The 14,074-nt window shown below is 40.2% G+C and overlaps 1 protein-coding gene across 1 annotated transcript; it reads right to left on the bottom strand.

Annotated features, from left to right (window-relative positions):
- Positions 1 to 13,180: 13,180 nt before the first annotated feature.
- On the bottom strand, positions 13,181 to 13,669 carry LOC149149686 (uncharacterized). The gene has a single exon (XM_089442555.1). The coding sequence runs from the start codon at positions 13,667 to 13,669 to the stop codon at positions 13,181 to 13,183; it is 489 nt and encodes a 162-aa protein (XP_089298681.1).
- Positions 13,670 to 14,074: the final 405 nt, after the last annotated feature.

Genomic DNA, 14,074 nt, shown 5'->3' with positions numbered 1-14,074 from the left:
CGTTTGGAATAGGAGTCCCAGCAAAGGGTGGTAGTGTAATGACTTGAAAATGGTAGCGCGTAGAGGTAAGTAAGATAACTTTGGGTGAGAGAAAGTGTGTGATCCTAGGGAGAGTCAAGTGCGATGCATGAAGGTTCTAACACACGGAGGGGAAAAGGAAGTGTGCCCCTTAAAAGCATGTAATAGTACGCAACTTGAAAGGAACACACGAGTGAAATGACATCACAAGCTAAAATTCAGAATAGTCCACAAATTAAAGTGATGGGTTAATCCAACAACAAAAAATTCAAAAAGATTCGTACAATTGCATGCCAAGTAGTTCATAAGCAAATGTGTAAGTTAAATATGTAGAAATTCTCTACAAATCCAGCTCTGTAGAAAATTTGTTACAGGTATAACCTAATTCTACTATCAATTTGTGGAAGCTCAAAGATCGAGCTAAACACAGATAACCAAAAGAAGAAGAATCAACGCACAATACACATGAGAATACTTCGGGGAAAGCCTCAGCTAAAAACCCCACTATTTGTATTATCATACAAGGTGCAAATACATAGGAATTATACAAAGCCTTAGCTCTCACAGCTAGCCAACTCTTAGTACAATCCTCACAAATGCTCACAGGAAATCTTGGCCTCTCACAAACCTTCACCTCTGCCCTCCAAGCTCCTATTTCCTTGCGTTGTCCTAGTGGATGATTCTCTTGTTACCAAGTATAACACTGCTCTTACACACTGTCAGAACTATGCAATCCTCAAGGAATGATCCTTGGCTGCATGCATGAGTTTTCTTTATAAGAAAATACATGCAACTGATAGTACACTGTCCTTGTCTTTAATCTCAACTGGGTCTTTCTCAGAATAGACATGCATGAGTTTCTGATGAGGGAATCTTCAGTTATCTGGAGTACACTAGTTGAGTGCATGCATGCATCAGCTGACTGATAACTCACAATTAGTTCCTCAAACAGTTTGGAAATAATTTAACTGGACTTAATTCAGTAAACTAAGTTAACTAATTACAACCCAAATATAACTCAATCTCATCTCCTTAATTTAAGGGATCATTGTTGCATGACTTCAGAAAGACTTCTAAATTGAATTTCTCCAACTAATTAATTCAAAATAAATTAATCAATTATTTCCAAGTAGTTGTTAAGACTAAATTCGATTTTAATTCACAATTTTAATTCAAGGACAAATTAAAATTGGAATATTCTTGTTGCCACATTTCAACACTCCCTCTCAACAAGAAATGGATTATCTGCCACCCCGATCCTATCTCTATGGAACTCGAATTTACACTTTGACAATGCTTTTGTCAAAATGTCAGCATCTTGCTCCTTTGTCGAAATATACTGCAGCAACATGATCCTCACTATATCAGCAACTTGCTTTTCCTTGTAAAGCCAACGGAAACTCACAACTGACTTGTTCTTCGGTCTCAAAACCACATCCCAAACTCTATTACGAACTATGGAGTCATACTCCTCCACCATAGCATCAACCCAAATCAGTTGTTGCACTGCTTCCTCAAATGAAAATGGCTTGGTCTCAACACATTCCCCAGCAAGGGCCATGTATCCAGTGTACCTCTCAGGTGACCTCCTCTGTCTGCGCTGAGAAGATGGTGCTCCCACATTCTCTCTCGCATCTTGCAACAATCTGTCAGCTTCTCTTGTGCACTTCCGTCCATCTCTGGAAGACTCTGCTTGAGTGGATGTCTCCACTCCTGGAACCTCTACATGTGGCTGCTCTGCATCAGTCTGAGGCTCCTCCTCCTTAGGAACCAATAGTTCCTCCACAGCCTGTATTTGGAGCTCCCTCTCAAGGGAAACTCACATGGCCTTCTGCTCATCAAACTTGAGATCTCTGCGAACCACTGTCCTTCAACTGGTAGGCAAGTACACCCGATAGTTTTGAGGTGTATCAGTGTACCCCACAAATATCCCCAACTCTGTTGTCGGCTCAAGCTTCTTCTGTGCATCCTTTGTCACATGGCAATATGTCGATGAGCCAAAGATCCTAAAGTGACCCACATCTGGTCTCTTACCGAAGAAAGCTTCCTCTGGTGTCTTCATCCCAAGTATGCAATGTGGGCTTCTATTCTGCAAATAGACCACTGTGTTGCATGCCTCAGCCCACAAGTGAAGTGGTAGGCCTTGGTCATGTAGCATCGCCTGTGCTGCCCCTACAATAGTTTTTCCCTTCCTCTCGGCCACCCCATTCTATTGTGGGTTATGAGGTGTCGTCAACTCTCGTTTAATTCCTTCTGCTGCACAGAAGTCCTTAAACTCTTGAGAGACATATTCTCCACCGTTGTTGCTTCTCAAGGCCTTGATCTTCTTCCCTGACTCTTTCTCGACCAAATCTTTGAACTCACAAAACTTTGTGAAGGTTTGGTCCTTACTCTGCACGAAATAAATCCAACATTTACGAGAATAGTCCTCAATGAAAATCAAATAGTACCTTTGTTTCGTTGTGGATGTTGTCGAGAATGGTCCACATACATCAATATGAACTCGCTCTAAGATAGCCTTTGCTCAACTGTCTCGATCATGAAAGGAAGACTTAGTGTACTTTCGCAAGGTACAACCTTTGCATGTGTCAACTTGCTCAAGTTTACTTTTGGGAAGTCTTGTAGATATCTACTGCATTATCTTCAAAGCCCCATGATGCAAATGGCCCAACCACCTTGCCACAACTCGCCAATGTCTTGGCTTTGCACCAATTCTTATTTTGTACTCAATGCTACACAATAATCTACCTCTAGTTTATAAAGATTCTTCACCCGAATCCCTATCTTCTTGGTTGACCCGTGGCTATGTGTCTTAGGAACGCCTTTCCTTTACTGAAGACAACATCGTAACCTTTGTCCTCCAACATCACGACCGATACCAAGTTCTTCTTTAGTCCAGGCACATACATCACATCTGTCAAGGTGAGAGGAGGTCCAAGCTCCGTCTGAAAAACAATCGTGCCCACTCCTGAAACGCTATACCTTCCATCGTCACCCATCTCTATGTGCATCATCATGTCTTTCTCCTCCAAGAAACTGAATAAACTTTTATCACCGGTCATGTGGAATGAGGCTCCACTGTCAAGATACCAGACACAACCCATCATTGATGACACCATGCATGCGATGAGGGTAAAGTCCATTTCTAACTAAGAGGCTAATCCCTCACCTTCCGATCCTTCCAAGGATCCCTTCTTGGACTTCTTCGATGGGAAATTAGTCGCATAATGTCCCATCTTGTGACAATTAAAGCATCTCACTTTAGACATGTCACCCTTCTTCCCTCCATGAAAAGAATTTGATTTGGAATGGGAAGCCTTCCCCTTCCCTTTCCTTTCCTTACTTGCTAAGGCCATATTTTCTTCATCATCATTCCTGGATGAAGAACCATCTCGTGTGCTCCTCCTGATGTCCTCCTCCATAAGATCTGACCACAGTCGTTCCCAATCCGACAATTTATGCCTTCCATTCACAAAGTCCTGGTAACTATTCCAACTCTTTGGAAGGCCAAGGAGAGCGAGGCTCACCATATCATCATCGGCAGTAGTTATTCCCACACTGCCAAGCTCATCTCTGCAGTTGGTGAGCTTGTTCAGATATGTGTAAATAGTATCGCCTTTCTCCATCTTGATTCTTCAAAGCTTATCCTTGAGCGCCAATTTCCTATGGTTGCCACTGTTCTGGTAGAGGTCCCTAAATGTCTTCCACATTGAAAATGGAGTATCCTTCCCATGGAGACTAGAGACAATATGGTCTCGAACTCCCTCAAGGATGATCCATCTCACCTTCGCCACACACTTCTTCCACTCAGACAACTCTTGTGCATTAGTTGCAGTTGGCTTTGGGATTTCTTGATCAATGAAATCCTTCAAGCCATTGTCTTCTAATACAGCCTCCATTCTATCTTTCCATGTTATGTAATTCTAGCTACCTTCCAAGGCATACTTGAGTCTCAAGCCATAGAACGCCATTGACCAACCTTGAAGTATGATATGAATTCGATTTGCACCTACAACCTCGAACTTCAAACTTCGAATTCTCTTCTTAGTATCCTATTCATAGCTCCCATAAACTTGGCTCTGATACCATGTAGAAATTTTCTACAAATCCAGCTCTGATACCATGTAGAAATTCTCTGCAAATCCAGCTCTGTAGAAAATCTGTTGTAGGTTAACCCGATAATGCAGTATAAATCAAAGCAGAATACTATAACATACTTCTACTATCAGTTTGCAGAAGCTTAAAGATCGAACTGAACACATATAACCAGAAGAAGAAGAATCAATGCACAATAGACATGAGAATACTTCGAGGAAAGCCTCAGCTAAAAACCCCACTATCTGTATTATCATACAAGGTGGAAATACATAGGAATTATACAAAGCCTTAGCTCTCACAGCTAGCCAGCTCTCAGTACAATCCTCATAGATGCTCACAGGAAATCTTGGCCTCTCACAAGCCTTCCTCTCTGCCCTCCAAGCTCCTATTTCCTTGCGCTGTTCCTAGTGGATGATTATCATGTTACCAAGTGTAACACTGCTCTCACACACTATCAAAACTGCACAATCCTCAAGGAATGATCCTTGACTACATGCATGAGTTTTCTTTATAATAAAACACATGCAACTGATAGTACACTGTTCTTGTCTTTAATCTCAACTGGGTCTTTCTTAGAATAGACATGCATGAGTTTCTGATGAGGGAATATTCAGTTATCAGGAGTACACTAGTTGAGTGCATGCATGCATCAACTGACTGATGACTCACAATTAGTTCCTCAAACAGTTTGGAACTAATTTAACTGGACTCAACTCAGTACACTGAGTTAACTAATTACAACTCAAATATAACTCAATTTTATCTCCTTAATTTAAGGGATAACTATTGCATGACTTCAAAAAGACTCCTAACTTGAATTTCTCCAACTAATTATTTCAAAATGAATTAATCAATTATTTCCAAGTAGTTGTTAAGACTAAATTCGATTTTAATTCACAATGTTAATTCAAGGACAAATTAAAATTGGAATATTCTTGTTGCCACATTTCAACAAAATAACATACATTGCTAAAGCAACCAGAATAGTCCAACTACAATAACAACATATGCATGAAAGTGTGTTGGCTCTGATATTATTATTATAAGTGAAAGTTCAATACATGCATACACCATTGATGACCACTAGCCCCAATAGTGGAACATTACAGTGAAGAACACATGCTCCTCCAAAGAAGTATACTCGCTCTATGTTGTGGAGAAGTCGAGGCTCGTCACAATACTCCCAAGCCTTTTCTAAGCCTAAGCCTAGCCAAAATTTTGGCTCCCAAAAGCTCGTTCTATGAGTTATGAGGTTCTATTAATAAAAAAAGGTGGGGTGACCCTTGACATTCCCCTTTGTGACTCTTTGACAACCCTCATGACTCTTCAACTTGCTCACAAGTAAGTCATTACATAACATGATGACCTTTCACATTCCACTAACGACACTTGGAATTTCACTTACAACATATTTAAAAATAATATTGCAATTTCCACATGTGCCCATGTAAGACAAAATAGGCTAGAGATAGCATAACAAGACAAAACACTATGATTTTGAAGTTTGGGGAAAGACCAACTCGGCAACCTCCACTTGGTGCTTCTCGATCACATATTGATGTCAAGCTTAGTACTGTGTGATGATGTCCCCAAACTGCTTGATGGTGTCTTTCTGATAGCGAACTCTTGCCTCCATGGCATCCGAGTATATGGTCTTGGAACATATGTCCAACTCGTTCTGAAGCATGTGCAGCATGGTGTTGACCATGACAGGACCACCAATGTATTTTTGCATGTTATGTGCGCTCAGCTCCAAGTCATCCCTGGTGGCCTCTCGCCTTAGTTGCTCCATGTACTCATCAATCTCTAGTTAGACTTGGTTCTTGGGTCTAGCTTCTGTGAGGGAACTGATTGATGAGATTCTGTGTGTTCTCACCATGACGTCAAAAATGTTGTACAATTGGCATATGAGGTTTGTATGTTGTTGAGGCCCCATTGTACTACATTTTCCACTCTTGTACATGGGCGATGGCAATATGTATGTTCTTAATAGTTTGGACAAACTCTTTGCTCCGGTGTTGTAAGCCATGCACACGGACAACTGCTTTATGCACAGTGACAAATCTATCATAGAGCTTTCGCATGGTACTCTCAAGAGTTGATACTTCATCAAGCATCACTTTCCTCATCTCTCCCATTGCGAAAACTACACTCTACTCCCGAAGTTTTTCTGTCTCTTACCTGACAACCTGTAAGTTCTTTGCAAGTTATTCATTCTCGATCGACGGGAACTTAACATTTGAGCTTGTTGCCCCTGCATAGGCCAAGCTAGAATCGGCAAGGAAATTTGGATGCTTCTTGATGTTTGGCACTATCACCCTTTCCTTGATGAATGCAGGTGATGCATGATCATCAATAAAGTGTTTCCATTGTGCCTGTACAATCCTCTTTTGCAAATCATCAAATGATGATTGTACACGTCCATGATCGGATCATCATCAAGGAGAACAACTTCTCCTTGCTCGCCCAGGGCTAGTTCTGACACTGGAGGTGGCAGAGGCTAAGAGATGACCTTTGGTGCCCTCGGCATAAGGTTAGTATCTTCATTTTGTGTCTCCTTCTCCATGTCTATCACTTTGACCAGTTGCTCAATCTGTTGAGAAAGCTCCAGATCCTGCATTTTCTCACCCTCTTCTTCAATTGTTGGTTGTTCCGACTCATCAAACTATATGGGTGTTGTTTTCTCTGTCATTGTGCCTTGCCTTTTTTCTTCTCCCTGCTTCTTCTTCTCTTCTCTTTCTCTCCTCCTCAATTCCTGTTCTTCCTTCAACTTCTTCTTTGTCTCTTACAGCTTTAGTTTTGCTTCCAGAAGCCTCTGTTTTTCTCTCTTCTTTCGCTCTGCTCTCTTTAGCGTTGCTCCCTCTTTGCTTTCACTGCCAAAATTTGCTTTCTCCAAGAGAGGATCTGCCTTCATCTTGCAACTTTTCTCTACCTCTGGATTCTCAAAAATCTTCCTCTTTCCCTTGTCTTGCACTGGATTACTGCCTATTGTTGTTGTTTTCGTTGCTTCTTTCTGTACAGAAGCTTTCCAAACTATTGTTATATTGACCAGGTCATTGAGTCTCAAGGCATTATAATAGTACCTCCAAGGGTCCTCCTCCACCCAATGAAATGTCCCATGGATCCATGGAAAGTACACTCTCGCACAATGGTCCTTACAAATATTGTGGGGATCATACAATTAAAGTCTTTGGTGCCGAACTCGAATCCCACTATTTCCTTAGCTTCAACATCTGCATCCTTTAAACTCTTAATCTCATACAATCTGATCTGCAAAGGAAGAGCGGGCCATGGTGCTTTCTTCTTCCTATGTAGTCCTACTGACAACCCTGTGGAGAGGTGATATGAGACCTCTTGCATGACCAACTTGTCAGTGGCATACCTTGGTAGAACATGCAAAGGCTTCTCTCTGCCATACACTCTCATGGATGTGCCACTTGGTGAGGCATACCAATCTGTGATGTTCACCATCGCTTCCATTGCTTCTTGGGACATGCAAGGGGGATCTTGTTCAAAGATAAGCTTGTACAATGGGGTCATACAATGGACAGTTAGTTTTGCAATCACTACTCGATAACTGCAGTTGAAAAGCAACTTGCAATAAACATTGATGATAGTCTCCTTTGTTGTCCATATCCAGCTCATGCCAGGGAACCGTTGTTGGGAACATATTGCATCAAGTAAGTATGTGAACATGTAGAATATTGCTTGCTCATTCTTAGGTAGATTCTAAGCGTTAGTCACATGGATCTTCAACTGATGAGCCAACAAGTCTGACCAGTTGAATGGCTTCCCATCATTCACCAACTGGTCCAGCATGACTACCCAACCTTCAGGAAAGGTTTATGTGTTCTCTTGACCATATATTCTGCAAGTAAATATGATCAAGAATTGATAAGCCTTCTTAATAGACTTTGCCTTTTAAACATGATTAGGTGTATGTCTAAACTTTGATGACTCTTTCACCCAACACTTAACAATGTCTATAGTGTTCACAAAGTTGTGGGTGGCATAGAAAAATGAATCCATGTGCTTCACTGACTCAGGTAAATGTACATCTGCTGAAAGTTCTCCTCCCTAAAGGTGGCAAGTTATTTTCCATTGGCACTGCTTAAAGTCATTATTTGTTCTTATATATGTGAGATGATCTAGTTGATAATGTCTGTACATGGTAAGACGGGGTACCTCCATGCAACCTTGTATAAGTCTGACTAGTGGATGCTAAGTTAAACATGTCGGTCCTCTAAGTCTTCCTTGAAGTCTTTTGCAAAAGTATCCTTGATTTGATGCCATGTTAATGTTGTACCCTTCTCAATGAACAACTGAGTGTCTGCATAGACTGGTAGATTAACTGATATCTGCTCAACTACTTCCCCAGTACTGCTCTCGGCGATTTCCTTTGATGCAGCTCTCTTGGATGCCATGTTAACTGTAACTGCTAGAGAGATGCTCAACAACTGTTGTACCTGTGGGACAGAGAGGACACTCGTGGCAAGCAAATGTCAACTTAAAAATCAAAGCAACTTCAAGACAAGACCAAGCAACAAACCGATCTCATGATGGGACATACTGCGCAATTCTAGTTAACAGAGGTCACTGACTACTTGTGAGAACTGTGCATTGCGTAGTTCCAAAAGTCAGCGAGGAGGCTTGCTGACTGGAACTATGCAATGTACAGTTCTGTCTTGGGCCAAGGCTAGGAGACACTACTCATTACGCAGTCTCAATGGCCAAGCTAGGGAGTGTGAAATCGAGCAGATCTGAAGGATGGTGTGATGTTTAGTGAAGATTTGACTAAGTGATGGTGCATGCAAGTGAAACAAGTGTAGGAATCAATCAAACTGAACGAAAATGAAGCATGTGAAGGAAGTCGCCACAACGACGCCGTTAGTGCGAAAACAGGGTAACGCATGCGACACTTGGGAAAGGCAATGTAAAACTTGAAACAACACTTCTAAAAGCTAAAACAAGTTAAAACGCCAAAAGTTGTTCAAAGAAATAAGTGAAATAACACTCACAAGCTAAACAACAAAAAGCAACAGAAAAGTGGCAAAAGACTAGAAAAGCAAAACTCACCCGAAAAAGCGACGACGATCACACCGAAGGTTCCTTTATCTCCTCGAGAATGCCAAAGCTCCAAGGTCGAATGTGAAAATGAGAATCAATTAAATAGTTTTGGTCAAATTAGGGTTTATGACGCATATGCCACAAATCAAGGAAAAAGCGACACTTTCCAAAATAACTCAAGTGCCTCCTTCGGGTTGCTAAAAATATATCCCTATTTTTAGGGATGCTTTTTTATTTTTACTTTTTCAGGAAACACTGCCATGCGTTGCCTGGAGAGATTGCACAGTTTTGGGAAGAATGGGGCAACTCTCTGGCTCATGCATTATGCAATTTCTGAGCACAATTGGTTTTGCGCAATTTCTAGGTTGTATGGCTCTGGGTTGCCTCTCATCTTCTACGCAATTTCCCAGCTCATGGTTGGCTGTCATCCAGTTCTGTGCAATTCCCGGGTTCAAGGCCCACTATCAATCAAGACTGCGCAATTCCCAAGAGGAAGGCCAATTGCCCTCAAGAATTGCACAGTTCTCTAAGGCAAGCCCAAAACTGTCGAAAGACCAAGTCAAGAGATCGACTTGTGGGTTAGAAAAAGAGATAAGTAAGCAAGCACAAGCCAAGATGAAGATAATAAAGCCCAGTTGAAGCACAAGTGCCTTGATCAGTGCGAGATGAGTTGTTGTTGTTTATAAGGGAGGCTCCAAAACGAAGCATGGGAAAAATTTTGGAGGGTGGTTGTAGTTGCTACAACCATTAGCGACACACTAGTAGAACTCCAGCTCTCTGTATGGACCTTGTCTCGTGCAAAGCGAACCTAACTCTTCCGGAAGTATGTTTAATTCTTTGATTGTCATAGCTTCTTCACTTAGCTTGAGTTAGAGATTTAGCCCTTACCATTCTCTTTATCAGTAGCACATATACCAAGCCAAGTCAAATTGAGTTGTTTTGATTGGGGATGAGGGGTATATAAATGCACAAGTAAAATATATTGTCAGAGTTTTAGTTTCATCTCTGGTGTTGCTCCGCTGCCAGCAGGCCTGGATAGTACCTCGGTGGAGTCACTTCAAGAAAACAAGCATTGCTCTGCTGCCAGCGAGCCTGGATAGTACCCCGATGGAGTTACTTGCTTCACCTCTCTACGCAAGAAGCCTTTCTCTTCTTTCACCCTTTATTTTATTTTATTTTTCATTTTTTCATTTTTCAAAGAACTGTGCGTAGACACTTATTTATTTCATGATGTGGAAGAGGGATCCTTACTTATTGGGAGCATAAGAGGTTGTCCCTTCATAGAAGGATATTTATATATACCTCTGACATACTTGCTAAGGTTTTCCGCCTCTCCTTACTCTACTTTACTGAGTTGAAAAGCGTTAACTGAATATAGAAAACCGATTAGAGTAGGCGATACTAGTTAAGAGTGCAAGCATCGTGATTTCACCATGACTCTCTATGAAAGGAATGTATTTTCCATCAAGGTATCATTGACTAGAAGAAATGCAAGATTCACATAAAGAGAGGGAATAGATAGATAACCAAGTGTTGATAGCTATACAAATTCCTCTTGGATTTCACCTTGCTTGTCTAAGAAGCCAAACATGGTTTCATGCAGAAACTAACCTATGGGTGAAAAAACAAACAAGCAAAGGAAAGAAGCAAGACAAAGCGAAACAAAGTAAGAAAATCATAAACAAGCAAGAAAAGAAAACACTACTCCTACTCCTAACCTAAGCAGAGCATAGGAAAACTCACATAAAGTGATACTTCCAATGCAGCCATCGACGCATTGGTTGGCCCATGTAGGCGAGAACATGATCGACAAGAAAGATATGCAAGAAAACCAAGCAAGAAAGATACAACAATGTAAACCAATTCGTTCGAAGCTTTAATGCATCCACAAAAAAGTAAAGACAGAAAGCACATGAAAGGCACTCTGCGGATGTATCATGGTGTCCTGTCATATTGCACGTGGAAGACAAGCATGTACACACCTTCGAACTTGAAAAATGAGCAAACATAAAGAAAGAAGAAAACTTTCGTTTCACAATAGTGCTTGCTACATATGACTCCTCCAATGCTTGAGCAATAGGATCGTGTGATTCTGGTGGAGGATGCGAAAACTGTGAAATAGATTGATTTTTAATTTAATCAACGGAGTGATGAGGAGCCTGTAAAGATTCAATAGATTTCTGATCAGAAGTGGAACTAACCTCAATGCTACGCGAACTTGACATAACCATCAGCTTGGGATAAAGTGCCTCGATAGCTTGAGGAGTTTCTATTTCAAAAGATGGATCATCAAAGATTGGTGGCTTAGAAAGATTAATTGTAGACAAATCAGAATCATGACTGGATGAATGAATGAAAAGATCACGACAATCACGATTAGAAAACACAAGATGATGGATAACGACATCCTCATGATCTGACAAATCATAAAGTGAGGATGATGAAAAACAAGAAATTTCACCCTCTATGTTTCCGGAAATGTAAAATGAGAGATTGGGTGGATTAGGGAAGAGAGATTTGTCCACTCCGCAATCAAATTAAAAATTAACATCCCATGTGTTCTGCGAATGATCAGAAATAGAAACATTCGGAAATGAATTTTCAAAAGATGGACTTTTGACTGCCTGTTTACCATTGACCTTTGACTTTGACTTTTTAGAGTTTGCCTTGAAAACTTTGACTTTGAATAACTTCTTCATACAAAATCGGTTTTCACCCGTTCAAGTTGCATTGGAATCGTTTCTGCAAGCTCTACACGATGGCACTACTTTTGCTCAAATCCAATAATGAATTGTTGGCCTTTATTAGATCCTTGATCATCCATTGATCATTTTCGGATCATTTCCTCCATGCTGAGACCTTTTGGACCATCAAAAGTCTTAAATTCCATAAAAAAAAATGTGGGTATTGTTTTCCCTATTTTGAATCTGTACACTTTACTCATCCATACAACCGTCAGTGAAACACACAAACTGCAAAGTATATCGAGTCCTTTTTCACCCACATCTACATTCATATTTGCTGCTAATATCTAGGCACCACTAAACAGTAATAAACCCATTAACAACATTGAAAGTATTCACATAGATAAAACCATACCCTGTTTTTTCTTCATAGCTGAAACAAAACCCAACTTATCATGTTGTAACTATTGTCTATGTACAATTTTGGATTCCTTAAGCACGTCTCTCTATTTGTGATTAACTTTAATGATCTCATGCTTAGGTAATTTAGGTTGTACAACAACATTTTTATTGGCATAAGTTTGTTTTACTGTGAAAAGAGATTTATCTGCTTTTATGGGGTGAGAATGTACAATATAATCAAATCGTTTTTTGAACAAGTGATATTGATTTTGTTCCCTGGAAAATATCACTTTCTGATCATACAAATATGGGCTACCCAAGACCATCCCACATGTATCTAGTTTTACCACATCACACATCACCTTATCTTTAAATTGAGAAGTTATTGCAAATGGTAACATACATTGCTTAGTCACTCGGAATTCATGGTTTTTTCTCATCCAAATTAAAGTATAAGGTTTACGATGCTTTATGGTTTTCAATCCCAATTGCTTAACCACTTTTTCTGAAATTAGGTTAACTTGAGATCCACTATCTAGTAATGTGTCAATCTTTGTATGTTTCATAACAACCCTTATATGAAATAACTTGTGCCTGGAATTGTTAGAATCATTACCTTCATCAGATTTACGGTTATAATCAATGATGCGATCTACGCCTCGTCACCTGAATTTGACCCTAAGTCCATCGGTTTCACTATTGTTGCAACCTTTTACTTCCCTTTTCTGACCCACTTCAATTTCATTTCAAGATACAATTGCCAACAGTGGTCTTCGTCATGGCCCTCTTTCTCGCAATGTTTACAAGAGAGATTTTCAACCTCCATCTTATTGTAGTTTGCTTTCTTCGCTTTTCTTTTTCCCTTTGCTCTCCTTTCTGGCTGTCGATTCTGATGATACCCCTACTCCTAATTAACCTGCTTCAATGTAAGTTGCTTGCACTGCCACTTCATCCAGGTTAGTAGGACTAAACATAAATACAATATTATGAATATACTCAAGTAATCCTCCTATGTATTTCATTAGAGTTTCTTGAGTATACAAAGGAATATCTAGCATCAATGCCTTCTTATGAAACTCATCTGTATATTCTTGCATTGAATGACCTTTCCTAACTTTTATTCCTTGCCATTCTATTAAAGCTTTTTCCTTATATCCCAATGGATAGAATTGCTTTCTAAGTGTAGTAATAAAATCAGACCATGATGGAAAAATCTTACTAATATGCTGAGTACCTTTCTGTAACTTACTCTGCCACCAGATCAATGTTGTGCCTTCTAAACAAAGCGATGCTAGCCTGATTTTGACTTCATCTTCAGTGATCTGTTGCATGCTATAGTAAACCTCCATTTGCCTGACCCAGTTGTCAAGCTTCTCAGCATCAACTTCTCCATTGTACATGGGTAACTCGAACTTAACATCGAGTTTCAACAATAGTTTCGAAGTTTCAGATGGAGTCAAGAGAGAAGCGATAGGGTCTTTTTGATTGCTTTCATCTTCTTTTCCAGATTGTGATGGTTGTCCCTCTTTGTCTTTAGGTTTTGCGTCTTCATATTTTTCTTTCTTAAACTCTCAATACATTTCTTTGACAATGGCTTGCAAGGTCATGAAAGCATCCACAAAGCCTGCATCAGATCCAAAAGGATGATCACCGCTTCCTTCTTCAACCATCTCTTCTCCTCGAGTTGTCCTTCTTCTCGAGCCAACTTCTAGATCTCCTTCAACAAGTTCTCCTTCACCAAGCTTTGATTTGCTCCTGGTGATCATGCACACTTATAAATCACAATTATCAATTAAGCTTTGATA

The sequence above is a fragment of the Pinus tabuliformis genome, chromosome 9 (assembly GCF_031772625.1).
Source record: "Pinus tabuliformis cultivar Carrire ecotype Pingquan chromosome 9, CPIR1, whole genome shotgun sequence".
In the NCBI taxonomy this organism is placed as follows: domain Eukaryota; kingdom Viridiplantae; phylum Streptophyta; class Pinopsida; order Pinales; family Pinaceae; genus Pinus; species Pinus tabuliformis.
This window is presented reverse-complemented; position numbering and strand designations above follow the sequence as displayed.